This window comes from Trichoderma breve, chromosome 4 (assembly GCF_028502605.1).
Source record: "Trichoderma breve strain T069 chromosome 4, whole genome shotgun sequence".
In the NCBI taxonomy this organism is placed as follows: Eukaryota; Fungi; Ascomycota; class Sordariomycetes; order Hypocreales; family Hypocreaceae; genus Trichoderma; species Trichoderma breve.
In genome coordinates, this window is record NC_079235.1 from 4,069,467 (window position 1) to 4,094,936 (window position 25,470).

The window sequence follows — 25,470 nt, forward strand, 5'->3', positions numbered from 1 at the left end:
GCTGTCGACGCTCTCTCGAGTTCTTATCGAGGCTGTTGTAGGATTGTTCGCAATCTAGATTTCGGGTCGTGGCATCTTCTGCGCCGGCTGGAACACGCGGCGGGATGGCGCTGTGCCAGAGGAGTGTGGCTGCTGGACTTGGATAAATAAAAAGAAAGGACAAGGCAGCGCAAGTTGGTGATCGAGCAGGCTACGGCGTATGTTATAGAGGCGTGTCGTGGGTTTGGTCGAATGAGCAGAGCATCGGTCGGTTGTGCAAAAGGCGCTCGAGGCGTGACGAGCTTCTCCAACGTGAGGATTGATGTCAGAGTGGCCCACCTAGCCCAGCGCAGCCCAATCAAAGGTTCCAGGCTTTGTTTAGTGCTCTCGGCCCCATTCCGTGGATATGTAGCGCCTTCAGGGAATGCTGCATTAGCACTCGGCAGATAAGAGCACTGACAGTTGAGGCTATTTTATAAGCCGGGGGAACAGAGTAGTTGGGATGTTGATGGATGAGTATATGAATTAATATAGAGGTAGGTAGAGAGAGGAGTAGATTCTGGACGAGGACTTGAAAATGTACGAGCGTGGGCAAAACATGTCAGCATCCCTAGTCGCTACCCTACACATTCTTGGGATTAGGGTGCGCTGGCCTGCATCAAATCTCCAGCCATGTAGATGCCGTGTATCATACCTAACCCATCCGTCGTCTGTGGATAGATTCCCGCGATGGAGATACTTGGATCTACTCGAAGATCCAGGTCCCTTTGTACATCCCTAGCGTCTTCAACTCCACGAGGTTAGGTAGGAGGATATTACAAAAGAGTATCTGCAGAATTTCAGGGCTCTACAAGGTCATGGTGTTCAACATTCAGCACCAAGTCAGATAAGATAGCAAGAACATGTTTGAAATCAATCTCTGTTGTTTGATTTGATTTATTTATTCATTTCCCATTGTCTCGTCTACTGTTCCTCCACGCAAATTTCCCAGTCGTCATAAAATCGTGCAATCTTATCGGCCCATGCGATGGCAGCTCACTGCTCACACGGTGTCGCAGAGGAACGTTGAATCGATCAAAGAGTGTTGCCCGGTTTATTTGTGCTGTGGACAGATCAATTAGCGACCCGTTCAACCACGTCTCCATCCATCTCAGCAGCGTTAATACTCACAGGGCAGTTGTCGCAGGTGCAGCCGGAGCCGCAGCCACAGGAGCCAGATTCAGCACAGCCGCAACCGCCCATGATGTTGGTATTGTGTGGTATGTGGTGGAAAGAAAAGGTGGATTGATTGTTTGTTTGATTTGAACTGAGGTTCGAAATTGCTTGCAAGGAGGTAACTAAAAGCAAGCTCTAGGGGAATGGGCGGTCAGGTTTATATAGCCATTGGCAGTTGAGTTTGAGCTACGCTAGATGGACAATCTTATTGCCCAGCACAGTGCATCACTTGCCCCTCATCAGCTGCCCACTGGACCCCTCATTCTGGGCGCCTTTTATGCCTCCCTACGTAAAAGCTCACACACAGCCCTGAAGTTACGGCAGAATCGAGGGAGAAGCACGCAGAAGGATGTGACGTTGAAAGCCCAGCCAAGAGAGGATCCTAAGCTCAACACCAGGGATTTCCGCCTTATTTTTTCAACTCTATCTTTTCTTTTCTTCTCCTCTTCCCCTCCTCTCGACTCAGCTCCATCCCTGGTCCAAGAATAGAGGAGATCGGATGGGTCTTGCGAGATACGTGTGGAGATGGAAGATTCGATTTGCCAGTCCAGTGCAGTCCAGTGGGACAAGCTCGCTGTTAGCGCCGAATCCCATCGGAGCATCGCCAACGTGGCCACTCCCTCCTTGCGCCAGGACTGTGTGACTTGGGGGCCTGAAAAGCAGCAGGTTTTCACGTCGCAAACGGCGCCTGGAGAGTGACGTTGTGATGGGATTTGTGTCGGGTGCGACTTGCGACTCCTGAGGCGAGGCGGACAAGCAAAAGTGCTAACTAACCTACAGTGCACCGCAGATCTCGGCTTGTGTGGCGACGAGGCGAGACTTCCAATGTTCTAGTATACGAGTACTATACATACATACAGATGTGACTTACCCCGTCATCGTCATTTGCCCTGAAGCATCCAATCAATCTCTTCTCTTTTCCCATCGGGACCCAGTTCGGTATTCGCCGGTATCGTCAGTGGCCAGCCAACCGGCGCGTCAGATATCATCGGCGATCGGAATGATCGACAGCCAGCCTTGTCCACTGACAGTTGCAGGTTCCCGGTTCTCGTCGACGTTACACAACATGATACGCAATGATTGATTGCCTTACCTCACCAACTCCTCCGCGCGATACGCTCTCGTAACAGGTACTCCACGATGATTAATGTTGGCGCAATCCTCGCTTCGCTTGCCTCGCTTGTGCCTAGCAAGTACTGATTGCATTAATCAAATTGCCAGGTCTAGCATAACGCTGTCCGGCCGTCATCGTGTTCGCTTCATGTCTCATTATGACGCCCCCAAAAGATGCGTGTACGAGACATGAGTAAACCCATCACATGTCTCGATAAGCTCTTACCAATCTCACAAGGGACGCCTTAATTTAGCATCTCTGGCTCAGCTCACGCCGCTATTCCAGGGACCGTAAGCATCCCGACGGCAGGGATGGCCAGCAAAAACCGCCGACCTTCCAGTTGGATAGTATCGTGGCTTAATTCAAGGATAACCAACAACTCCGTGAAACGTACGTCTGGCCATGCTTGGCTGCAGGTAAGCCAGCATTTCGAAGCTCAAAGACGGTCACAACGCTCGTCAGGAGACGGAATATGCCACGGGGATGATGCTTGCAATATGTCTGACTTTTGCTCTGCACCGTTACATTGCAAAGCAAGGACGGGACTTTTTTCAACTCTTACAATCCCACCGCCACCTGCTACATGCAGCCAACTCCGCATTTTCTCTGGATATAAACAGGCATTTTTGTGGCATAATTGCGGACTTATATCCGGTAGACACAGGCCGGGGAAGACATTCGAGGGCCCTTGCATACCTGCCAGTTTCGTTTCCATCATGATTGGGCCCAAGAATCGGTCAGGGAGGGGGGGTGAAGATGCTCGATTATCGAACCCATGCGCAGCCACCGAGGCCTTCACCGGTTACACATACCCCTTGAGAAAGCACGGAGCAGGGACAGACACTTGTGATCCTGTTTGCAAGCATTATGTCCTATCCTTGGTTACCCTATCCCCGAGTATTCCATGTGCATTGCATGGGGCCTGCAGGATAGTAATCCTTCCTGAATGATTTGTAAAAAAAAGAATGCACACCCCGTTTCATCCTGCTCCGCCGACTCCTTGCCCCAGAATCCTTGGCGATGAGCATCGAGGAGAATTCAGTGATAAATTGCTTAAACCGATGAGTCGATCGATATGGCTTCATCTTCGAAGACAGCCACCCCCGTATAGGTAATGCTACTCCAGCAAGGGGTGTCATAGAGCCCTGTTTCTGCATGCTGATGATACACATACCCCCATAGGAATTTGGTCGATTTATCATCGGCATCTTGGTCGGCATTCTGCTGCTGCTGCATGTTTGCGGTGCTGGCCTCCCCCATGAGCATCTCAACCCCAAACGCCGAAGCCATCATGGGCCGTGGCAGCTGGCCTCCCAGCCCGTACCAGACCTCCTTGTACGCCAAGTGAAGGGCCTCCTGAAGGAACCCTGTCGTGGTGAAGCCCGTGGCTGCTGCTACATCGCCATCGCTGCCGTTGGCATATGCCGAAAGGTGATGACGCGTGCGAATGTACATGGACGACGCCCAGATGAAGGACCTCGTGGCGCTGGGCGCCGTTTGCACCGCCAGCCAGTCCAGATAGAGCGTCAGACTATCGGCGAAGGATTCTGGCACGCGCAGGACCCTGATGAGGGCGGCCACTCGGGTTTGCAGACGCGGCGACAGACGCATCTCCCGCCTGGAGAGAGTGTAGAAGGGCAAGGAACATGCGACGACGCTGGCGCCATCGCCATCGCCGATACCTGCACCCTCGATACCCATGCTTGACATGCTGCTGGAGCTGGAGCCTAGAGTACCGTCGATGCCGGCGTCGATCGTGCAGCTTACTCTGCGGAGCTCGTACCAGGTGCCGTTGCCATAGCCTCGGTGCAGGTAGACGCCCCAGTCGAACTCTTCTCTGTCGATGCCCTTGGCGCAAGACACTTCGTATGACGCCAAGTCGAGATCCTCAGATAGGCATGTCGGATAGCTGACGGGCGAGTCAGGACCGTAAGAACTTGATCGAGGGACGGAGATCGTGATGTAGAGAGAGCCGGGTTCAAGGGTTTTCAGCTCACGGCTAACGACTGAGCGCTTTTCTTTGAGCTCCATGGTTTATTTGTCAGGCGAAATTGCAAGGTGATGTCGACAAGAGCAAGGTGATGGGCGCGTAGCCAATGCTCATCGAGCAGATGCTTTGATTGATGGAGAGGAAGTTGTTGAGACTTTTCTGCCCCTATCTTCCTTTTCCTCTCTCCCTTGACTTGGTCAAAGTTTTGAGTTCTTGGTTGAGCATGGTGAAGCACAAAGTGCTATAGCTGTTCAATCAGCTGGCAAAACCATCGTCGTTTGAACTGCCAGCTGGTCGACAGATGTCAAGGCATTCGACTCTGTTGTATTGAATCCGCCAAATCCGGCTGGCCTGTGACTTCAATGCGACACATCTTCGCCAGCAAGCAGCTGTAAAAGATGAGGCGCAAGACGTCGTCAGAATCTTTCTCGAGATTTATTCTCAGAAGTCAAAAAGCCGTGATGTTTTCTATTATCGTCATTAGCCTCGCTCGTCTACAACAGCAAACCAACCAAACAGCGTTACTTTTCTTTTTCCGCTGGTCTTTTGACATACCTATCCATTTCCGAATAATTTTCCGGCTTGGATTCCTTTGATGCAACTTCACCTAAAATGGTGGTCCAAGCTGTTCCACAAAGCCAACAAAAAATATCTCGCCATTACTCTCGGCGCCCCTCAGCCGTCGAAATCCGATGGATTTCCCGCGGACTGCTCCGGGCCCTCTCGACTATTTAGCTTCACAATGTTGTCTTATCAGCAAAATACGAATCCTCTTCGTTGTTGTCCGGACCACGAGATTTCCCAGCCTCGCAACATCACTCGTGCGCTTAACGGCCCCTGGGATCCACGAAGTCCCGTTCGTACGTTCTCCGTAGTACCCGCAAAACCGCCGACGATATTAGCGGGGTCTTCTAAAGAGGTCACGCCAAAAGGATCGCCACTTTGGTCAAATATCTATCGCGTGTCATCCGGATTGTCTGCGATATCTCTGCATTGGCTCTTTTTTCCATAGACTTTTGCGCCGGCTTTTCTTCTCGTCACCCATCATCCTGATCGTCTTGCGTGTCTCAAGATTATCAGTCACTGTTTTGCGCTTCATCCTGTTTTTTGGTCACACCTGATTATAAGTGACCAACGGATATTTGCTTTTTTTATAAAGCTCCAGATCCGCATACGTCATAGAGGGCGAGAAAAAAGAACCCCTGATTTCCGTGTGAAAACCACTGCGGGGTACTGCTTTTTGGAGAACGAAGCTCTGATCGCGGGGTCTTTTTTCATTTTCCTCGATATCAAGTCCAGTTGCTATACTAGACGGTTCTTGTACAAACAATTCCATTAAATCACATCGAAAAACAAGGAGAGAAACATCACATCAAAAGGGAGAAAAACCCCCCAAAATGTCTGGTCCTGTCCCAGTCGCAAAGTCCCTGGAGGACATCTACCCCCCAACTGCCATTGCATCAGAGATTCCGCGATGGAACAACCTGCTTGCCAAGTTTGAAAAGGAGTTTGGCCACCCGGCTGAATTCATCTCACGATCGCCCGGCAGAGTCAACATCATCGGCGAGCACATCGACTACTCGCTGTACTCGGTGCTGCCCATGGCCATCACCGCCGACGCCATCATCGCCGTCTCGACAAAGCCCGCCGCCGCAGACGCAACGACGTTCAAGGTCTCCGTGCGCAACGTCCAGGACGGCAAGTTCGCCCCCGGGGAGTTTGACGTGCCGATCGGCAGCGACGTCGAGATTGATTCCACAAAGTTCGAGTGGACAAACTACTTCAAGAGCGGGCTCCGCGGCGCCCTGGGCCTCCTGTACCGCAAGAAAGGGGCCGACTTCCGCCCCTGCGACATGGAAGTGCTTATGGACGGCAACGTTCCCGTTGGCGGAGGGCTGAGCTCAAGCGCCGCCTTTGTCACCGCCAGTGCTCTGGCCGTCATGGCCGCCAATGGCGAGAGCACAGTGGACAAGAAGGAGCTGACTGAGCTCGCCATCGTCAGCGAGCGAGCGGTTGGGGTCAACTCTGGAGGGTAAGTTTCTCTTCTCTTCTCGTGAACACTGAACAATGGCCCCCCGGTTTGCCCCGTTGAGCTGCTGCCTCCCATGTTCCCGTAATCCGGTAACCATCGTCGATGATTTTCCTCGCAGCAAGTGGGCACTTCGTATCTTACCGAGCATCATGCAACTACTTCCTACATACATACACTTAACACTTACATACATACTTACATACTTGTCCTTTAACTCAAACCCACACCTCCCCCCCGTCCCCTTTCACTCCCTCCCCCCCTTGTCCCCCCTGGCCCTACCGCATAAACTCTCTCGTACAGATCCTCGCCGTAAATCGTACAATGCTGACAATCATCACCGCCACAGCATGGATCAATCTGCATCAGTCTTCTCGGAGCAAGGGTCCGCCACATTCGTGTCCTTCACCCCCGGCTTGTCTGCCCGGCCGGTCAAGTTCCCCCCAACCAGGCCCGAGCTGTGCTTCGTTATCGCGCAATCCTTTGTCACGTCCAATAAACATGTCACAGGACCCATCCACTACAACCTTCGTGTTGTCGAGGTCAGCTTTGCGGCTGCTTACCTTCACGCGGTGCTCAACCCACCCGGTACGCAGCTGCCAGAAGACGCAGGTCCTCTCGGCATTAGCCTCCAGGGATTCCACGACACCTTCTTCTACCACAACGGCGGGTCAGACTATGCCGCTGCTAAGAGCCTGACTAAGGAGGAGGAGCTGCGCAGGCTCGTCGAGGTGACCAAGGAGACGCTGACCCGGGAGGACGGCTACACGCGGGAGGAAATCGCCGCCGTCCTCCAGATGTCCGTGCCGGAGCTAGAGCAGCGCTTCATGGCCAGATTCCCCGTCCGCGCCGACCGGTTCAAGCTCAGGCAGCGAGCCCTGCACGTCTTCACCGAGGCGCTGCGAGTCCTCGAGTTCCTGACGCTGCTCGAGCGTCCCTTGCACACGGGCGCCACAGACACGACTCAGTTCAACGAGGAGCTCGGACGCCTCATGAACGAGACGCAGGACTCGTGCAGGGACCTGTACGAGTGCAGCTGCCCAGAGCTCGACGACATATGTCGCATCTCACGTGGCGCCGGGGCTTATAGCAGCAGGCTGACGGGAGCCGGGTGGGGAGGATGCAGCGTCCACCTCGTGCCGGCCGACAAGGTGCAGGCCGTCAAGGAGGCGCTGGAGCAGCAGTACTATGCCAAGATGGACCTGACGGACGAGCAGAAGGAGCAGGCTGTCGTGGTGAGCCGGCCCGCTCGAGGGAGCGCCGTCTATATAGTCGAGGGAGGCCAGATAAGGTGATGCTCGGCGAAAAGGAGAACAAAAAGGAAATAAAAGAAAAGTAATGTGACGAGTTTGCAATGCGAGGCTGCGTCTCCCCCTTCCTCCTTCCCCCCTCCCGTCATCTCTTTATTCTTTTGCCTGTTGTATTTGGATAGATGATAGCCCGCTTTTTTTCTATTTTCAATCTTCTTCTCTCTCTTCTTCCCTCCCCATGTATTACAGGGAAGAGATGGGAAACCGGGACGGGGACACTTGTAAAATTCAGATGAAAAAAGAAACAAAATAAAATACACCCCGTTACATTTCACTTATGTGGAGCAAAAAGACAAGAATTTGGAATACCCTCCTCATATCGTTTTGATTTACGGTCAGGTTTACAGCTGCAAGTCAATATGACAGACAAAAGCTCCTTCATCTTGCATGACGAAAACCCGGTGAGTGAGAAAGTCATCATCTATGGAGTAACAAATCCCTGTGAACTCACTTCACAGGCCGGTAGTTGTCTCACTGAGACACGGCAGAGAGAGTGAGATAGAGAGAGAGCAAAGACAAAAAAAAAAAGGAGAGAGTGCTCAGCAAAGAAACTAGTTTACCCTTACCCATGGATGGGATTAACCCGGCTTCTTTGCTGATTCGCCTTTCCCGTTGCACATCCCCAAAAAGCCTAATTCTCTCCACGGGCGAAAGGAAAATCATCAATGGTCCCTTTTGTTTCGTATAGCCTTTTTGCAACCAGCTCCTTCGGAGAGAGTTGCCAAAACAAACAAGAACAAGCGTCTTACATCTTCCCTTCAATTTCATCCGGCCGAGTGATTTTCAAAAAAAGGTCCGTCCTTTTCTGATGATCACTTTTTTTATTTTTATTTTCTCACACCCCATGTCCCCCACGCCATTGAAAAATTATGAAAAATGAATGAAACCGGGCTGATGAGGATCGAAAGGGGGGTGTGTGAAAGGTGTGAAAATGGGAATGGACGATTGGCCGCCTGACGTCCCCCACACACAAAAAGTCTATCTCATAGCCAAGCTTTTCTGGGAGGTTGGAAAAAGGGAAAAGGGTAAAAAAAAGCAAAGGGAAGGGAGCAGCTGTCGGTAGCCAATAGCATTGTAAGGAAAATGAGCGCACGTCCGCTTTCTGTCTCTCAGGCCTTGGCGTGAGAGCGATGACGCCTCGTGAGGATACCGAGATTGCAACTGCCGAAAGGGCGCAAGCGTCGGCAAAAAGACGCAGTACTGAGAGAATGAGACAAACCACAGACAAAAAAAAAGAAAGGAAAATAGAGAGAGGGAAACAGGTACCTCGGATGGAGCACGGCCACAAAGTCGAAGCTTACACAACGGAGAACACTTTTGGGTTCCTATCATCAACCATCTCCTCTCATTTCTGCTATTACTCGTCATCCGGCTCCTTAGTCCGTCTTGTGGCGTGATTCCACAAATGACAGACTCGTGGCCAGCCACCAAATTAGTAAACCTCCCCAGCACTACGGATCATAGTCCGGTAATGAGAAGGCGTTCCTGGGAGCAAATCAGTTAATCCGTGGCAACTAACTGCCGGTGCTGTCAATGCTGCCAATGAGGATGTCAGGTCTGCCCATTGGAGGAATATCTTGAATTCGGATGAACAACCCGTCTAGGCTACGCACTCGGAGACGCCTCGACAGTCATTTTCTACCAAATTTGAAGCACTTTCTCGCAGGAATCCTCTCGTCAAGGGACAGATGACTTGTCGATGCAAGGCAAGCCAGCAGGGATACGGGAATAGCGCGGTGTCACCAGCGCCGAAGGGTGGGGATGGGCGAGGCAGCAGAAACCGCCTGCTAGCTGCTGTACCTCCGTGTTATTAGACATACTCCATATGACGCGCCGGGTATGGCCCGGAGATGGCCAACGAAAAAAGCCAACGAAACATGGTAAGATATTAGTAGGGAAAAGACTTAGCATTTGATATGTAGGTAATAGGTCAGTTTTTTTTTCCCCCTTCTCGAGGCATTAGGGGGCGTGTGCCTTGGAAACAAATCGTTATCTGGCCGTCTTTCCCGTTTCGACTAATGACTGTTTGGGCTAACCATTTGTCAAAGGAGGGTGAGAACCTGTAAGGCTTAGCAGGCTCATTAGAGAATTCCAACTTCCGTCACTGGGCCGAAATGGTTTTGCCGCTTGTTTAGCGGACCTTGCGGTCGGTAATGCGGAGGATGTTCAAGTAGCACCATCCAGTGTGTTGGGAAAAGTAGGGAGTGGAAGCGGCCGGTATGGAGAAAGAGTAATCACTAACAATGGCGTCTCTCTTCCTGTATTGGGTTACGGTAAGCTAGCTGTATCAGGTAACCAGGTTGCTTCCTTCATACCTGTACAGTATTCCGTAGCCGTGAAACAAGAAGGGACCATTATGGCAAAGGTGAGCGAGCTGAACGATCGCTATACTTGGACATGAATCGATCATCCTTGAGCAGCTGTGCAAGATGAGCTGGGATGATGATTCAACTGCCGGCCCAAGTTGTAGTAGAACCTCAAGGTCGTTGTTCACCACACCAGATGCAGGCTGTAGTGTCTGTGCAACATCTCCAGCCGCCGAGCAGCGCCGAGTGCCGGCGGCGGTGGTTTCCTGATTTGCCCGTCGTGGGCTTGCCATTCCTCTTGTTCGGAAAACGGCAGTCATCACATTAAACGTTAACAAGACGCCCCGGGGCGTACTAGTTACTATGCGACGGTTGTCTCGCGTGTCTCTCTTGTCTTCCGTTCTCCATTCCGTTATGTTACTAAACGGTTCTGGGGCAGCAGATCCAAACGACAAAACGACCAAACCAAGACGCCAGGCTGTCGCTCGCAAATAGCTTACTCTTCATCGGCTCGCCCGTCAACGGCGGCAGAAGGAAGTCGGACTCGCATTCATGGGGGGGACAACCTCCTTTCATCTCAGACGAGGGTTCGCCAATGGTGTCTCGTATCATTGGTCCGCCTAGTTCCCAATCGGAAGGGAGCGTATTCCAGATCCGTCAGTGCTCCGGAGACGAGACAAGCAGTCCCTGTCATCCACACTAACACCAAGCAATCGTGTATGGCATCTACCAGATGCACATTTAGTCCATATACTCGTAGTCTTTTCCTCTCCAGGCCAGCAGATGCTCTTGCTCTCCGTATCATGCGGCGAGAGTGTTTCACTTCCCCATCTTAGTCGTCTACACAGCCGTATGTCAGAGTCAGTGCGTAAATGAGGCGTCGTCCGCGCATTTGACCAAAATATCCTGAGCTGTGTGTTATCCATGCTAGACCAAAGTAGAAGCCGGACACCCTGTTGCCCTTGATCGATGAGGATCAATAGGCTGTTGGCTAGCATTCGTCCCGAATGTCATCAAGCTACCCCCTTATCCCAAAAATAGAACAGACATGGCAAACATGTCGACGCTTGCGCCCTCCCGGTAAGGCTACCATAAATTCAAGGCGCCATTCACGGAACGGAGAAATTCTCAGACCAGAGTGACGGGCCAGAGTGACGCAAGGATTGCAAAGGCGCCAAGTGGGCAGCAGCTGCATGATACTACGAGTTACTATGTACAGTACTCGTATGTTATGTGATTGCAGCATGAATGCTCGTACTACTCGTACTGCTCGTACAGTAGTACTTGCGATGCTGGGATATTGCAGCGTTGGCATGACAAAGCAGCATCCTGGGGTCAGAGTAGCATCACATCACCGGGCATGGAACCGTCCTATTCGTCCTGATAACACACTTTCATCCTATACCTCATGTTCGCCCGCTGAGTAGTGTATGTACAAGACGAACGCCGTCCTTAGCGGATGTACAAGATGCCGAGGCAGCTACTGCTGTATGTAAGATTTGGTGAGGTTGGCTAGCATCTGCCACGTTGTGGTAAAGTGGGCTAATTATGCCCTCATCGTCTTCCCTGGGCATTCAGCGCCATGGGACGGACTAAAACAACATCCGGCCGGTGCGGACTAATGTGGATAAACGGATTTCATCAGTAAGGAGCTCGTTAGCGCCGAAGCGATGATCATCTCGAGCCCAGGTTGCCAGGCACCTACACAAAGGCACCTGAGTAGTGCAGAACGTGCCCGGAGAGCTAGCAGTGGTAGTCCTGGTAGTGTTGGTACTCCTGGCTGCTTCGTGGGATTAGAAATGCTTATGATTACGGAAGTTTTCCGTGCCTAGCACTGCTTCCAGTAGTCTCATCGAAGCAAGTTTAGTCGATCGCTTCTGGCGCAAGGATCTGATAATTATTAGCTCTAGTGTTGGCAACCTGAGGCACAGGTCGGGGTAGGAGGCACAAGTTGGGGTCAATTGCAAAGCACCCCGAGTGGCGAGTGGTGCCGGATGTCATGCAAAGGGCCAAGCTTTTCGACGATTTGCCGATGGCAGCTTTTGCGGGTAGCATGCCAGGTAGCACTACTAGTAGTACTTGCATGTCCGGGCATGTCTAGGCATGCTTATGTTCATGCTAACACACTCTGATCGAAGCAAGGTAGCACTGCAGATAGAGGGCAAAGATGCGCTTTTTGCGGAGGTGGCAGTTATGGCTCATTCGCACAGAGCAGAGCATTGCCAGGTGGTGGCCAAAGCTCCGCCCTATGAGTGGACCTGGCTGCCACTTGAAGATGATGAGGATGGAGACTCAGGTCTTAAGCGATCTGACTGGGCTTGAACCCCTGTCAACTGGCGTTTGTCCCTATTTGCCAGAGTCAGTCAGTCTGGAACACTAATCAAAAGAGAGCGTTTGCTAATACTGCTAAATGCTCCAGACTACTGCCAGCAGCAGCTGTAGCAGCTGTAGCAGCGGCAGCGGCAGCGGCAACGGCAACGGCAGAACGGCACCCGCACTGCAGATGTACATAGAGATCAACCCGCGTAAACGGGTCCAGCTATTTCGGTGTCCCTCTCCGGAGGAGGTGCTCGAATGATTTACATGCCAAGTTTCTGCTCTGATATCCTCCGAAGAATGGGAGGCCATCCATCCAGATGCCTTTGGCAGCACATGAATACCCTCCATCATATCGTTAGTGCAGAGTAGGTGCTTACTCGTCCGGGCCCATGATTTGCGGACAGCGCTCCGTGTACGAGTAATGAACATGTTCGGGATCTGGAATCAGACGCGGATCCATGGTCGAGAAGGCTGCCTAGTGGCGCTTGGACGAATGTCGGATTACCGTTGCACTCACTGTAAACGGACTTTATCCTCAGGACTTTAATCGATTCAGGTCAGCAGCCATGAGGGGCTAAGGTGCAAGTCCGAGGGGACTGACCGGAGCTGGACATCTTTCAACCAACAGAGCTCCGTCCTCGTGTACCCTATACCATATTGGCAGGTGGCCGAACATATAGCAACTTCAAGCTTGCTTGACGAGTGATGGTGATTACAATAGCAATTGCGAGAAAGGGGTTAGCATGATAAAGGCCGCTTGGTCGCCGCATTGCTGGACCCATTGAGCGCTGAGAAATGGTATTCTAATCAGGCCAGAAGATCATGATTTGATTTTCTCGGGCCCGTCAGGGTCTTTTTGTTGGCTGACGGGAAGCCCGGGACGATCGTTAGCCAGGGGGGTGAAACTCGCTCAGTGGTGGTTTTTCTGTCTCCAGCGCTGTATCATCACTGCTACCACCACCATTGCATTCGATGGAAAAAAGAAAGGGAAAACGGCAAAGGGTAAAAGGGACGATGGAAGCATGAAGAAGAGGCGGGGAATTCGAGGTAGGGGCAGAGGCTGAAAGTACGAGATACGAAGTCGATCATTGGCCTGCTGGTGCTTCCTTCCGCGTTCCAATTCCCGACGAAACAGTCGGTGCTTGTATTATTCCGAGAGCCTTTAAGGTTGGTCTGACGAGTATATTTGGATTAATTTGACTCCATTTCTTGACCCCGAGCTGTGACCGATCATGTCGCATTGCTTCGCATTGTATTGCTGCCCATCTCATCGCATCTCATGTCATGCCATTGTGCGGTCGTTGGCTCGTTGCCCAACCAAGTGCGCGTCCGTCGCATCGCATCGCACCGCACCGCAACGCACCGCACTGGATCACCGCCGTTTCTGACGCATCCGCCGTTTTGCCATTTACTCGGCTGGCATCCATGCTGCTGCTCCCAACGATCGCCGCAATTTCGGAAGCTAGATCTTGTTTTCGCACCTCTGCTCTAGCCATGGAGTCCGAGTGCTACCTGATGACTAAAGGGCGGAATGTTTTTTTGTTTCCATCCTCCATGTCAACGGCAACGTCAACGTCAATGTCAACGTTAACCCCGAGCCGATGGTTGGTAACTTGAGCCGACCAATGGCACTCGATACCTGCACGGCGGTTTGCACGCCATGTCTCGCAGGCGGATGTCACTGCGCCGGAAACCGTTATATCCGCACTGCCCGCGACCCCTAGTCAGTTGCTTGGACGAGTACGGCATACTATGCGAACTAAGGTAGGTAGCTGACAGAATCCATGGCACTATTGCGTCCGGATACAAAGACGAGCGAGACAGCGTTGGCTGGGCTCAAGTTAGCTTTTGGGGGATGCGACGGCCTCAGCCAGCCGACTCAGAATCGTTTGGGCTCGTCGTCAATGCACTCGAGCGCTTGCTTCAGCTACCGTACGGCAGATACTACGGAGTACGGAATATCACATTCCTACTGGTACTTTGTGCCCTTGCCGCGCGGGCAATTGTACGATACAGGATAGGTACGCTCTCCACCAAACACCTCCGAGGGCCCTGCTCGTGCAACGGAGTGGTAGTCTCATCGGTAATGGAGTAACGAGGGGTCTAATATCCTAGAAAGGGGGGAGGGGCCGTCGTCGTGTTTGCAACGCGCAGCCTTACGGTTAGCTCTCCAACGACACATTACTTGCAGGAGAGATTGCTAGTCCAAGTACGGAGCTCCTGCTACTGTATTTGCAAGCAAGCAGGGCTCAAGGGATTGCCACACGCCCGTCTTGGGCCACAGGAGATTGCCAGGATTTTCTAACCCGAGTTCGTCCGCCCGGCTGTCGCTACTTGTCGACTGGGTCGGCATCTCTTCATTCTTGACTCGGATATCAAGTTTTCTAGCTGAGTGTCAATGCGGTCGTTCATGCACGTCCAATTACATCTTCTCAAAGCGTTACCGACGAACAGGTAAATGACTCTTCAACCCCCCTCATATCCGCAACAATCTCCGGCGGTAAGCCATGCCGAAGACATGGCTGACACGATCCGGAGAGTGCATCACCACCATCACCACCATTTCCCTGCATACATTTGTTTCATGAGGCGTGATCATCTCGACACTAATACGGGATACCGACACTCCGGACGCTTTATCTCCTACCGAGGTATTCGGGAAGAGTATGTATACTGCCATTGAGAGGGGCGAAAGATGAGGAGATAGGTCAGGCCATTGAGATATCTGAGCAATACGCTTGGTACGCAGCCAATTTGGCGTATCTGACATGCACAAAGTTATAGCGTTGGCTTTGCCATGATAACTTCACATTAAAAGCCACGAGTCTCTCTCTGCAGATGAGTAATGCCATCTTGCAATGGGTTCTTTTGTCTCGCCAGACGCTGTAGCCAGGGAAAAGAAAAGGGGGGGAGGGGTGGCTATCGAGAGGTCCCTGCGATTCCCAAATCACATCGCAATCTGGTCCCGAGAGCACGGCCCCTCCGCCCTGTCGTTCACTAATGCTCCTGGGATATCCCAGTCGCTACTCAGCCCTGCTGTCGGGTCGTGTGAGAGGTGTGCGTGGAGGGACTGCGGGAATGCCTCTTAGGCCGCACGCCGGCCCTACCAGGGTGGAGAGGACATGAGTTACCGTACCTCGAGGACCGGGGCATTTGTACAGTACTCCGCACAACTACGGCTGACTGCGGATACTTGGCGCCTCATTAAGTCCTCTTTATTCTCACACAAAGTCGCAATACTCGGTCCTTTTTCCTGTAGCTCTGCCCTACAGCTGCGTGGAGAAGACTGACGTTGTGGCGCTCAATTTCACTCGAACACTGGCATCTTTCCGTTACCCGTTTGGCAATTGCTCGTCTAGGTAATTGACATCTCCTTTAGCCGCGCTGTTGCTCATTTATTCTGCTGCCTACGAAAGTTCTTGGACTAATAACTGCATCTCCACAGATTCCTGTGGCTGACAACGACCTGCATCTGGCATTTGAGGAAGTCGGGCATAAAATTTATCCGTCTCTGGATTCTTCCGTATTGATGTGATGGAACAAGGAGGCAGTCGGTGTCTCTTCACGAGGCAGCTCAAGTGCTTTCTGCTTGGCACTGACCTGACGTTGCATTGGGGCTTCTGCCCAACCCTCTGAGCCCAATGCTTTGATCAAACGGAAATGATGCAAGCTTACAACGTATTGAATAAACTGCAATGCAAAGGAAGGAGATCGAACGAGCACTAACAACATGGGATGACTGAGCCTACATCTCCCTCGTCTTTCTCAATGAGGCCGTGCTGCATACGGCGCCTGCTACTTCCAAACTCGTCCCCCATGTATGGGGATAATGGGGATATGGACAGCCTGCTTCTGGTTTCCAAAGAACTGCATCTTCTTCTTGATGATCCAATCCAGTCCCTGGTCTCTTGAGTGGAACCCGCAGTTCCAGTCCGCTGGCTTGGTGACCACTACCCGGCCTTGTATCTGGATCCATCGATGGTGCATGGACAAGCCACTCGACCCATCCGTCTCATGCCGCACGCCCTCTTCTTAACCTGCCCACTCATCAAGTGGCCCAAGCATGGATTGCCTTGTGGGTGGAGCCTCCGAACCGTCGGTACGGTAGCAGGCCGTCATGTTAGTAGCCTACTACTGGCGCTATCACCACACCCTACGTACAAGTCCCAAGTTGCTTGCACCACGGAAAGACTGCAGCCATAGGCGAGATAAAGGGGACTAAGTACAATCAGCATCAGAAACCACTAAGGAGGAAGAGGCTAGCATGTCTCTGCATGCCGCGAAACTTACCAAAACTTACTCCCTTGACATGGAGAAGGGTGAAGAACGTACCCATTCGACTTATCCCTAGAGCAGCAAGCATGAGCGATATCCGCCGCTGCCAGCTCTGGCCCGGTGGGAATCTTGCCGTCCATTGTCTCGTCGAAAACCGTTCCATCGTGTCTGCTCTGATTCCCTCACACCCCCCCAGCTTTCATTAGCGTCGTACGCATGTGCTCCCTCGTGCTGTCAGTTAGTGGCACACGGGTCGATTACTCGGACTAGCTCTTCGGCTCGTCTGGTTTCCAAGGAAGAATGCGCACCCATATTGGGGGGCGTTTGCCTTGAGGCCGCTCGGCGACGCTCCGTGCATGCTGCTACTGCTGCTATCTCATCGCCATCTAGCCGGGTGGAATCGAATGCCTTGTGTTTCTGCGTGGCATTGATTTTCGTCCTTGTTCCTGCTTGCACGCCCGCACTAGAGGAGGTGCCGTGTCGACCGAGGCGGAGCCCTCCCTCAGATCACGACTCCATAAAGACAGACGCCTCCGGCGCATCTTAATTCTTTAACCGACTGTTTCTTCCTGCTGCCGCAAAACAAGCTCCAAGACCTTTTCTAACAACTCAAAATCGCGATCGTCATACTCCGTACTTCAGTGCTTGTTCGCAATCGTCTGACAAAACGGAAGCTAGACCGCGGGCCTACACGAACGCCTCGGTCAGCACGTGTTGAGCGATCCCCTCCCATCGCCAACCGGCATCCCACTTAATTCTCACCATACCCTGCCCGCCTCCTCTCACGAGTATATGGATCTCTTCTCCGCGTCCTGAACTCTCTTGGATACTGCTACTACTTATATCTGACAACTTCCTCACCGCCTTGACATCGTGTTTTCGACCTTTGTGTATAATACCCGATCGTGATAACGTGCAACGACATCCCCCCCACACGTCTCTCGATATACCCACTGCCTGCTCTATCTCTTGTTCTCTCTTTCTTCCTGACCTTTGAGCTCAACGTCGCACACCAAATCATTACGTGGCTTGGCATCAAGAACTCTTTACTACTCTAATTCAACTCTCAAGAATATTCACCCCTCTACCGTATATGGTCTTGGGATAGCCAATCCTTTCTGCTTGACTGGTTTTACAACAAGACATGGCACAGGGACTTTGGCCGGATCAGGAGGGCATGTCGCCCGAACTCAACCTACCCCAGCAAGAGCGGGTCGATCGCCAGATGATTCGACACCTGCTTGGTAAATATTCACGAGAGGAACTGGGAAGGTTGCTACAAGAAGAAGGCCGCCTATCACCATCTTCATCATGTAAGTCGTTGCTACGCCCTTGTTAGTCGACAGGCACGACTTTATTGCGTTGTTGTAGCTGGAGATTCTGTATTGGTGCCTCTAACACGTCTACTTTTTATCCGCAGATGAGGAAAGATCCTTCATGCTCTCAAGTAGCGGAAGCTCGCACGAAGACTCGTCAAATATGTTCGACTCAACGAGCAGCAACAACGCATTTTCAGATACGTCGTCTACATGCGGCAGCGTCACCTCCAACGTTTCACCTCGAGCGAGCACCAGCCGCAAGCGCCACGCAAGCCCGTCGACGACTCGAGCCAGCATAGCCCTTACCGATGAATCGTCCTGGGATGCCGAGGACACCACACCTACGACAGCAGCTCCCAAGCAAAAGGGCTCATTCACCTGCGGATTCTGTCTCGAGGAGGGCATCCAGAAGACATGTACACGCAAGAATGACTTGAAGCGCCACATGGAAGATTTCCACCACACCAACGCACAATGGTTCTGCCGGCATCGAGGCTGCCAGATGGTCTTTGATTGGCAAACGGCCTACAAGGCTCACCTCAAGAACTCTCATGGCGGATCAAGGATGAACCTGGATGACGCCAAGGTTCCACTATGTCCTCAGACGGTGTTCGCCTGTGGTTTTGAGAACTGCCTCCAGGTTTTCGAGGCGCCAAGCGACGCGCATGCCGGACCTACATTCAAGGAGTACGTGAGCCATGTTGTCAAGCACTTTGACGAGGGCGCAAGCAGTGGCCAGTGGAGTTACTCGGCGAGAATGCGTAACCTGCTCCGTCAATCTAGCGTCTTGAGCACTTGGTCACAATCATTATGGCCAGACGCAGACCCGAGTCGCCTACGGTGGAATTCCCAAACTAGCAGTGTTTTGAGAAAGCGCCTAGAAACTAGACATCTTGGCGACCTGCAGTTCCTCGTCCAATACGCTATTGCCCTTGGCTCAAGCCCCAATGGCGCCATTCAGAACTTCCGCGCGGACTTTGTGACTCCCATCCGCAGCGAGTGCAGGATGGCGATCCACGGCCACAGCAGGGCAGGTGTTCCGGCAGCAACAACCACTCCAGAACCAGATCACATGGTTCAGTACGGCATGTCGAATGCTGCCAATCCAGCCATGGTCGCATACTACCAGCGACAGGCCTACATGCCTCAGCCGGCACAGCCGCAGATGCACTCATCAGGCTACACCTTTCACAATGCGCCTCCCTCTCCGGGTTACGACGCCCACCAAGCCTTGCAACAACAACAGCAGCAGCAGCAACAGCAGCAGCAGCATTCACAGTACATGGGCATGTCCGACACCCCGATGGTTGGGACTGATTACGTACCACATGCGAATGGCAGTCTCCAGACTATGCCCGCTGCTTATGGCGCCAATGGCATGCATAGTCCCGCACCCACGGATATTTGCGGTACCGCAAGTCCGGGTTCGAATATGGAACAGCGGGCTAATACCTACGCATACAACTCTTCTCCATATGCATACTAAATCACGAGGGTAGCAGCACCTCGTACCACAGACTACTTAGAGTTACATACAACAAGACCAATGTGACCACTCTTCCCTAGTGGTTGCTGGCCTCGCGGCATAGCAGATCGAACATATTTTTTTGTTTTGATACGAAACACACATGTGCCCCGAAAATCCCGGCACGGACGGATATGCATATATTACTATAACACCGGTTCGGGCAGGGTTGGGGAGGTTTTCACTCAGAGCTCCTGGGGGGCCGGAGGGTAGACGATGACACAATAACGGCCGCCATGCACACATTTTTTTTCTTACTCTCTTCGTTCTGTTTCATCTATTTGACTTTCTCATCTCTTCTAATTCTCTGTCCCTCTTTTTTTTATACCCTCATCAGCACGCATTTACTTGAGCAGTAAGATTGATTTCGAAGCGGAAGAGCGACGATCACTGCAGTTCACATTATGACGATTTCTTTTCTTCTTCTCTCTTTGCTCCAATATACACGAGAGAGCGGCGGGTTTCTTTCCTTTGTTCGGAGACTGGCACACGACTATGGGATGCGGGTATAGGTCAAGGGGATTATTTGCGACTACAGTACGGGGTGGGCGAATTTACGGGGCAACGTTTTTCTTTTTCTTTTTTCTCTATGTCTTGGTCTTGGCTTTATTCATTTGGGAAAGTGTTTCAACGGAATGAATCATTATTTTGCGGGAGTAGGAGCAACAAAAATGGATTACTGTGTGCAAGATTTACCTAGACCAAAGATGTGTGGACCTTTATTAGACGAGTGGTTTATTCCATCGTGGATGCAGCAATGCACGTATCAATACCCCCTCACTCCCCTTTGTATCAGTTGTTGCTACAGCACGGCGTTTAGGTAATGTGACGCATCAAGTTTTGTTTTTTGGCCAACAGCGAGCGCAGTGCAGCAAATAAAGAGTGATGAAATGATAGATAATCCCATCAGGAAAGTAGAAAACCCCCCGCCGAGGAAACGGAATTTCCCGACGAATCGAGGTATGTAATCTTAGAAAAGGACGGGTGTGATGACGGGCATTAGATTTCCTGCGAGTGTTTCGCTCGGACTGGGGCATCGGGGTAGTTGGAGAAGCAACTAAAAAGTTTGTTTTATACTGCTGCCTGTTTTTTGCTTCATGTAATCCATCATGTACTCCATAGTTTTCCTGTTTTTTGTCTGTCTTTTGTCTTTGCTTGTTCCCTGTCACAGGGGGAGGGAGGGGGGCATTTCTGCTTACTTGCTTTTACTGTATGATTTTCTCTTGTTTCTGTCTTTGTCGTCTGCATGCGGTTTAGGTGGGCCTCCGTCATCCTCTGGAAAAAATGTGATGGATGACTTTTTTCTGCTTGTTCGTGTTGTTGCAAGCGCGTATGTAATGTCATGGCTGTGCCGTAATTATTGCTTGATCAAGAGCAGCAGATCCTTAGGAGGAAGGCAAGCCGAGAGACACAGACATAACAGCATAGACAAGGGGGGCTGTTCACACAAGCTGAGCCACTAAAGCAATGACAAGTTTTACGTGTAAATGCGAGGTGAGCTTTTTCCCCCCATGTACACATCATCAATCAAACCTGGGTGCTCATCATTTTTCACTGTTGGGTCTTTGCTTTTATTACGAGTATGTCTTGATCTTTTGTTGAATGCTACGACGTGCTTTTCTTGGCGGATTGTGTACCCTGTAAGAGAGCGGTAAAACTGAATTGGGACACCGTTGGTCATACATGTTTATTTTTTCATCACCATTATCCGTTTTTGCGAGGGCTTTTAAGCGGCTCTGCGCATCATTTTCCGTTTTATCTCGGGAAGGATTTTGCGGGTGTGGATATTGGGTTCGTTTTTTTTTCCCTTTCGTGATCCCATCTGATTCGGGGCTTGGGTCTTGTCACTGGTGAAAAAAGGGTGAGGCCGGCACATCTTACGGGTAGCATGGGGAGGAGCCCAAGCCTGCATAAAATATCTGCAAGGCGCAAAAAAGGACAAGTCCTATGAAAATCAGACACTCACAGAGAGACAGAGAGTAGAGGGAAAAAGGAAAAAAGTCACAGGTATCAAAAGGATGGAGGAGACGTGGGAGAAAAAGCAAGAGGGTGGTATTGGGGGAATGGATGGGCAAGTGAGAAGTTTAGCACAAGGGGGTGTGCGAAAGGTGTTTGGATGGATGGGGGGAGGAGGAGGAAGAGGAGGAGGGGAATATGCTTTTTTTTCATCTGCTGGAAACTTGTTTGCTCGACTTGTTCTGCTGGTATGTGTTGATCCTGCTGTTGCATGATTATCTGCTGATGAATAATGATTGATCATATTTGAGCGTGACGGCCGTTGCATGTGCCGGAAAAAGGGTGGTATTAGGGTTAGGAAGAGGTGGTAGTGGCAAGTAGCAATAAAGCGAATCCCGGAGTAACAGCACGTATTTGTCCAAGTGAGATGGAAAGACGGCGTTACGAGTTATGAGGGAAGAAAGGGAAATGATGGTTGAGAGTGAAGTCTTACAGCGCGCATCCGAGGACGAACTTGACAAGAGACAAAGAGACGGAAACAGAGGGCAGAGATTGGCACCTGGTCGGCCGATGTATGATTGGTTTCTTGAGGGGTGTGCGTGAGCAGGTACCGATTGCCCGGATGCTGACTTGCGTGCATTAATAGAGTGCTGATTTATCTCTGGATGTTCTTTTTTTGGGAGAGGGCATGGGAAGAGAGAGTGGCATATCTCGGCAAGGGGAAGAGTCAGCGAGAAGGGGGTTTCTTGATTGCTTCGCTGTCTCTTCTACGTTTACAGTTAGACGGGCAAGTATTAAGAGATACTGGCGAGCGGCCCCTACGGCAATGGGACCAAAAACCAACTGCCATCATTGTCCAAACTGCTAGTGGTGAAACTAAATCCAGCACTACAGACAGCACTGACAAGTAGGTATTTAGCATCAATTAACACAACCGAGGGGGGCGTGCGACGATGAGAAACAGCAACAATCAGAAAAGAAAGAAAAAGCCCGCGGCGGGCCTAAGTAAAAGTGGCGGAGCCGTCTCCGAAGAAAGTCGCCCATGGGGCCGACAGGGCTGGCGGGAGCGGATGGATAACGCTCTAGAGTCGGTCGGGTCTGGGTCTGGGGGGATGGATGGCTGATGATTTTCCCTCTTTTTTCGTTTGGGGCAAGTCTTTCGAATTTGGAATCCCCGGGAAACAAGGCACCGCATGGGAGGTGAGAAGGGGAAAAAAAGGCTGGACTGGCGGGGGGAGGGTGCGTAAGCACTTCATTACGGACAAATTAATGCTTTTCTGTCGCCCCGTGTAGGTAGAAGGCGCGGCTAAAGGCGGCCGGGCCCTGTTTTGGATATGATATGTATGGATATGTATGTAGACGAGCATTGTGCCAGTCCACGTGCAGGATGAGAAAATGAAGCAACTTTGAGCGAGCGAGTTTTTTGATGAAGCCAATGGCCAATGGAATGGATACCCGATGCCTAGAAAGCTGATGCGGCGGCGAGGCCGTATGACAAAAGCTACAATCGTTCCCCCGACAAAGAGCTGCTAACAGCAGATGCTAGTAGCAAGTAGCAAGCTCCAGATGCAGTAAAAGGGTGGGAGGAGAAACGGAGACGGACTGCCGTCTCCTTTGGCTCACAAGGTCCGTCCGGCGGCAAGTTTTTTCTTCTTCTTTTTGACAGACAGCCTGTGTGACACGTTGGCGACAAACAAGACGAGATCCGCGGCAATGGGGTACCACAGGGCAAGCCGCTCAGCTGACTGGCGTCCGAGATGTGCCATGGGTGACCCCGGGGGTGTGTGTGTCCGTGTTGCCAAAATTGGCGTCAAGGAAGAAAGTGGTAGGATTACAAAGCAATATAGTGGCCTAGACGAGTAAGTGTACGGAGAGAGGCATGATGGGTTAGTGGACAGACAGGTTGATCCATGCTAAATGGCTGGTTGGGAATGGATGGACGCTTTACGATTAATGTTGTTGCCAACAGCCTAATCTACTCGATGATAAGGCGAAGCCAAGAAGCGAGACGAAACGCCAATCGTTTGCCCGATGGCGCGCTAGATAGGGTAAATAGGACTTTAGGTTTGTGGCTGAAGGGTCTGGAATTCATCTGGATCACGGAAAGAAACAGGTTACTGGAGTTCTATCAAGCAAAATCCGAGGTAAGGGAAGTGGCACTACTGGACTCTTCTTGTCCCTGCTTCTCTGTATAATACTCGTACGTACTGCGTACATCCATGGAGCGAGGTGACTGGCGTAGCATTTGGGGGTGGGCAGAAGGGGGCCAAATGTGTCAAGTAAACTAATCACCCTGCAGATAATGTCAATGTGTGTGAGATGTGAGTGAGTGAGTAAGTGAGTGTGTGTAGCTGTGATGCCGGTAATGAATCGTGTTTTGGTAGGGCAGACTTGTCAAAGAGCTGAGCGTCGGTAAACGGCCCAAACTCGATGCCGCTCGGAGGGCTGGACTGGCTGGCTAGGAGAAATTGTCCTCGTGCAACAATGCGCGGGAAGAAGATTTCTGGAATTGAAAAGGGAGCACAGCTCCGGGGCACCACGTGGCGGAGGCTGTTGGAAGGGTGGTGAAGAAAACGGACGGAGGGGCGCCTGTTGGAGGAATCAATCACGCCACGGCTTGTGGTTGGCAGGAAACAAGGTTGGCTGGTGTGGACGCCAATTCCCTCGGATTGGTCTGCCTCCATTCCCACGGCTGTCCGTCCATTATGATTGGGCGCTGCTTTGATCACTTGGTCGACGAGTTCTGGACTTTCGAACGGCAGCATCTAGAGGCGCTGGGTGGTGTGTTGGGGGGTAAAGGGGTACAAGTTGGTGGTTGCATGTGGTTTGCTGAGAAGATGGCAAGTATAACAGCAGCAGCACTCGTATGGATGTAGCAATAGCAGTAGCAATGAGACTGACTGGTGGAAGAACCGGCCCTCGATGAACTGCTGCAGATCGTAAACGGTCCGTTCTGTGTGTACAAAGACGGGAATTGCTGTTTCTGGCCCTTTGCGCCGAATGTTGTTGGTTCCATCGACACAGCTGGGCCTAGATCTTCATTAGGGCTGAGATGAACTGAGGAGCAGTCAACCAAACCAAACCAGGCTATTGTCCGCAGGGCTACATTAGCACCACTAACATCAGCTGCTTGCAGTAGCTGAGAGCTGCTCTGGATGCCAATGCTCTTGGCCTGCTGTAGCTGACCTGACTTGGATGGATCGTCTGATTGCCCACCCTCATCTCCGTGTTGCCACTGTTTCTTTCCCTTCCCTTGGGATTGCCGTCCCAGAGTCACGAAAAGAGGCCGCTGTCCGTGGCTCATTACTCGTGAGCCTGCATTCGGGTGGTGCTGCGGGCTTCAGAAAAGGCACTTGTGCGGAGAACCAGGGTGTCGAGGATCCATGCCCAAAGATTGCCAGCCAGCGAGGGTTTTCCTTCGTCTCTCTCTCTCTCTTCTCTTTTCACCTCTTCTTCCCTCACTGCCTGCTGCTATCAATTTTCACAAACGGAGTCGCGCGGCGTCAGCGACAAAGTGGGCAGAGGACCGTGCGCTGAGGGATCGATGCATCCCATGGAGCTGGAGCTGGTGCTGGCGATTGGGTTCTATGGTCATCATTACTCCGAAATCCGATCCCAACACACATCTCGTCACGCTGTCCTGGTCCGTATGGGGTAGCAGGTACGAGGGGGAATCGCCCAAACAGTGATGCCTGTACGGAGTCCCTGGGCTGGGCGATCACATGCTGTCAGTGGCTGTGAAGGTGCGATAAGAGACTGAGAGAGGCTGAGAGACGGGGAGACGGAGAGAGAAAGGATTGAAGAGAGGGGAATGTGCAAGCAAGGCACAGCTTGAGTTGCCATCACAATAACGCAAAGCCACTGCAGGCAGACAAGACAACCAGCGGCCGCACACGGCAACCCACGACGGCGGCCTTCACCGAGAGATGAGCAGAATGGCCTCGGAGAGCGGCGTTCCCGGGTCTGGTCTGCTTGGGCCAGCATCTGCTGCAAGACGCTGCCACTGCCTGGGTGAGGCTCGGTGAGGCATGGCTGACCACGGACAGGCTCGTGCGGCGCTGGGCTGGACCAGGTTCATGTTCTGAAGAGGCATCAATGCCGCGAGGTCCGTATCGTATCTGTGGTGTGCAGTG

At 51.9% G+C, this 25,470-nt stretch overlaps 3 protein-coding genes across 3 annotated transcripts; 2 read left to right on the forward strand and 1 right to left on the reverse strand.

The window, feature by feature from the left end:
• Positions 1-3,361: 3,361 nt before the first annotated feature.
• Positions 3,362-4,339, reverse strand: T069G_07502 (uncharacterized protein; the record flags this gene model as incomplete). The annotated part of the gene is made up of 1 exon (XM_056174712.1): positions 3,362-4,339. One exon carries the CDS (start codon positions 4,337-4,339, stop codon positions 3,362-3,364), a length of 978 nt encoding a protein of 325 aa, XP_056028291.1.
• Positions 4,340-5,695: 1,356 nt separating this feature from the next.
• T069G_07503 (galactokinase galactose-binding signature domain-containing protein) lies at positions 5,696-7,622 on the forward strand (the record flags this gene model as incomplete). Its single annotated transcript, XM_056174713.1, has 2 exons — positions 5,696-6,330; positions 6,677-7,622. 2 exons carry the CDS (start codon positions 5,696-5,698, stop codon positions 7,620-7,622), a joined length of 1,581 nt encoding a protein of 526 aa, XP_056028292.1.
• A 10,059-nt stretch (positions 7,623-17,681) lies between these two features.
• On the forward strand, positions 17,682-19,342 carry T069G_07504 (uncharacterized protein; the record flags this gene model as incomplete). Its single annotated transcript, XM_056174714.1, has 2 exons — positions 17,682-17,850; positions 17,958-19,342. The coding sequence occupies 2 exons, from the start codon at positions 17,682-17,684 to the stop codon at positions 19,340-19,342; spliced, it is 1,554 nt and encodes a 517-aa protein (XP_056028293.1).
• Between the last annotated feature and the right edge of the window lie 6,128 nt (positions 19,343-25,470).